Here is a 2,969-nt window from a genome sequence, read left to right as displayed (position 1 = left end):
ATGACGTGCGACACGGGGCCGTCGCCCGGCCGCAGCTCGAGGGCTTGGGTGAGCGCCACTTTGGCGCCGCGCCAGTCACCCTCGAGGTAGAGCTCAACGCCGTTAGCGGCTGCTTCTAGAAAGGCCGGGTCGAGGCCCTCGCGGATCTCCTTGTACTCGGCGTCGTTCTCGAAGTCTACGGGCACCTGCACTTCTTTGCCCCGTTTGTCGAGCTCAAACCTACCATTCATCTCTCAAACCAAGTGTTGAGTTTGAGTTGCGTACTTTGGCGTTGCAAACCCCGGCTTGGGGTTGGTCACGTCAAAGGTGTAGACGGTCAGCGGCGTGTCCACGCTACTCGACGACATTCATTTCATTCTCGGCCCATTCATCGAGAGGACGCACCCTCGAATCCGAATTCGGTCCATCTTGCGCAGAAACTTGCGCGCAGACGGTGACAATAGTGCGTACAGCCAGTGGCTGATGTTGACGGGCGTCTTGAAGATCTTGGACCCGGCCTCGAGACGGTCCGCCATCTCGACGTGCGGCGAGATGTACGTCGCATCAATCTTGAAGCGCGATCCGATCGCGCCTTCGATTGCCCACCCCACGTGCATGCCAAAGCCCATGCGGATCTACGTCCAACTAGAGTCGGATGTCTACGGTAGAGGTGAATGTACCCGGAACCCAGCGCCGAAGCGCTTGACGACCACGTCTTTGATGATGTACTCGTGCAAGACGCCAAACGAGTTGGCGTTGTCGAGGTCGATCATGCACTTGAGAAAAGCCGTGAGCGCCGAGTCCGCCATCTCGGTCGGTGAGATGCGTCGCATGCGCTGGCCCGCGCCAGCATTCGCAGGGCATTTGGTCGAGAGGTTCACGGCCTACACATCCATTGGATCCAGAGTGTAGAAGAAGTATGTGGTGTACCTTGCGGTCCTCTTCCGTTGGTGTGTCGCTGAAGCGAGCAAAGCCTGGCAGCTCACCATCGCAGATCTTCCAACTCAAAAGGAACGCGTCGCCGACGTTCTTGTTGGCCATGCCGTAGTAGTGGTGCGTCCCGCTGTGCATGATGTGACCGAGCTTGTTGACGTAGACCATGACCTCTTCTTGGAGGCACTCGGTCGTGTCTGTAAACTGGCGAATGTCGCAGAAACCGTAGATGGACGTGATCTTCTTTCCGGGTAACATGGGGTCGAGGTCGCCGATGCCCATGTTCTTGCCAATGATGTCGCCACCGGCGGCGCCAAACCCGACTTGCATCAATCCGGAAATCTTGCTTAAGGTGGCTTCAAGCACGGCTGTCTCAAAGCCTTGTTCCTTGGCAAACTCTTGCTGTTCGCCGCCGATGCTGAGGTGCTGGCCGAGCGGCGATTCCGCGAGCTGCGTGATCGTCGCCATCTACGCTTTGTGAGTCGAATGAGGTTGCGTCTGCTACGCTGTACCATGCGCTCGATGGGGTTGAGGACGATGATGCGGGCGACGTGGACGAACGAAAGCGACGCGATGACGAGGACACCCAGGATAAAGACTGTGCGGTAGAGGCTCGAGATGGCTGTCGCCTTGGCCACTTTGGCAATGTCAAACCAAACCACCGACTCACACGACATGGACGTGAGCACGGGGTCGGCTACAATGTCTGAGCCATTCCACGCCGCAAAGCAGCCTGTGGATGTGATGGACCGGAGCTCGTTGACGCGGTACTTGTCGAGGACGGCGGCTTGGGACGGCAAGATCTTGGCAATCTGGGCGGTCGAGACATCCGTCCTTGGAAACGAGAACGAGGTGAAGAGCCGTCCGAGCTTGTCGCCAGTAATGTTGTGGAGCGTGAGGTATACGACGTCGTCAGTCGTATAGTAAAACCAGCTCTACATGCATCCAAGAGCATCAACACCACTATTGTAGGAAACGCTTCAAGACGATTGTACCCCAAAGGTGTTGAGAAAGATCGGGCTTAGCGACACATCCGCTGAGGTCGTCGTCATTTGGTGGATCAAGTCAAAGCCGCGCGACTCGAAGAGGTTGAATGGCTCGTTGTAGCCGCCGTCAAAGGCTGGGAGCACAAAGCAGAGGAAGAGCACGATCATAACAACGCGGCGCGTGGTCATTTCGGCCATGCGGCCGCCGGTTTTGCTCTCGACAATGACCAAGTCCGACTCTTCGGTGCTGTGCTTCCACTTGATGAGCTTGACGATGCGGACGAGCCGGATGACGCGGACGACACGGACGATGCGTCCGGCCTTGGCGCCGGCTTGAGAGACGCTCGAGACCGTATCAGCGTCGGTCAGCGGGCTCCAGATGAATCCAATGTCGGGCAGAAGCGAAAAGGTGGCAAGGACGTCGAGGTAAAAGTAGAACGAGAGGAGATAATCCGGTTTGCACCGGCACGAGATGCCAAATTCGACGAGGAAGAGGAGGAGGCAGAGGAACGCGACGACGTAGAAGCCCATGTCGGCGCTCTTGCTAAAGAAAGCCGCTCGAAAGTCGTCGGCGAAGAGGCAGTAGAGCGTGATGGCGCTCATCAAACCCGCAAACGACTTGTTCTCGAGGAGCGCGATACCGCGGCGCTGGAGCGCCGTGATGGGCGCGATCGTGCCTTCCGGGTGCACCTTGGACTTGCTTGGGTTGGGCAGCAGCCGGTGCGTCGTGCCCTTGGGCGTGAGGTTGACGACCGTGCCCGACATGGCCATCGTCGGCAGCGCCTTTGTGAGCGAGTTGGTGTTGCGAGTGTGTGCGCGCGAGATCCCGTCGGGTTTGTTGTCGGGGGAGATCTTGCGCATCGCCAGATCCGCAGTGGAGGGAGCCGTTTCGTGCCCTAGCATTCAAAAAGGAATCTAAATCGGGCCAGAAAGGCGCCAAGAGGGAGTAGCAGTATCTGGTTTCATTTCGGACCTTTGAAAAAATAGATTTTGAGTTTGAGTCGACGGTTTTGAGCGCATGACACGACCCACCTCTCCATTGAGCTGCTGCAGGCGAATCGATGACTGTCC

The 2,969-nt window shown here is 57.7% G+C and overlaps 1 protein-coding gene across 1 annotated transcript; it reads right to left on the bottom strand.

Annotated features, from left to right (window-relative positions):
* Positions 1-14: 14 nt before the first annotated feature.
* Positions 15-2,759, bottom strand: SPRG_17964 (hypothetical protein; the record flags this gene model as incomplete). The annotated part of the gene is made up of 7 exons (XM_012357382.1): positions 15-219; positions 265-333; positions 385-614; positions 660-863; positions 910-1,380; positions 1,425-1,847; positions 1,908-2,759. Coding segments are annotated over 7 exons (2,454 nt in total), but the record flags the coding sequence as incomplete, so codon positions are not given.
* Positions 2,760-2,969: the final 210 nt, after the last annotated feature.

The sequence above is a fragment of the Saprolegnia parasitica genome (assembly GCF_000151545.1).
Source record: "Saprolegnia parasitica CBS 223.65 unplaced genomic scaffold supercont2.883, whole genome shotgun sequence".
Lineage (NCBI taxonomy): Eukaryota > Oomycota > Saprolegniomycetes > Saprolegniales > Saprolegniaceae > Saprolegnia > Saprolegnia parasitica.
Note: the sequence above shows the minus strand (reverse complement) of the source record. Positions and strands in the feature narration are given on the sequence as shown.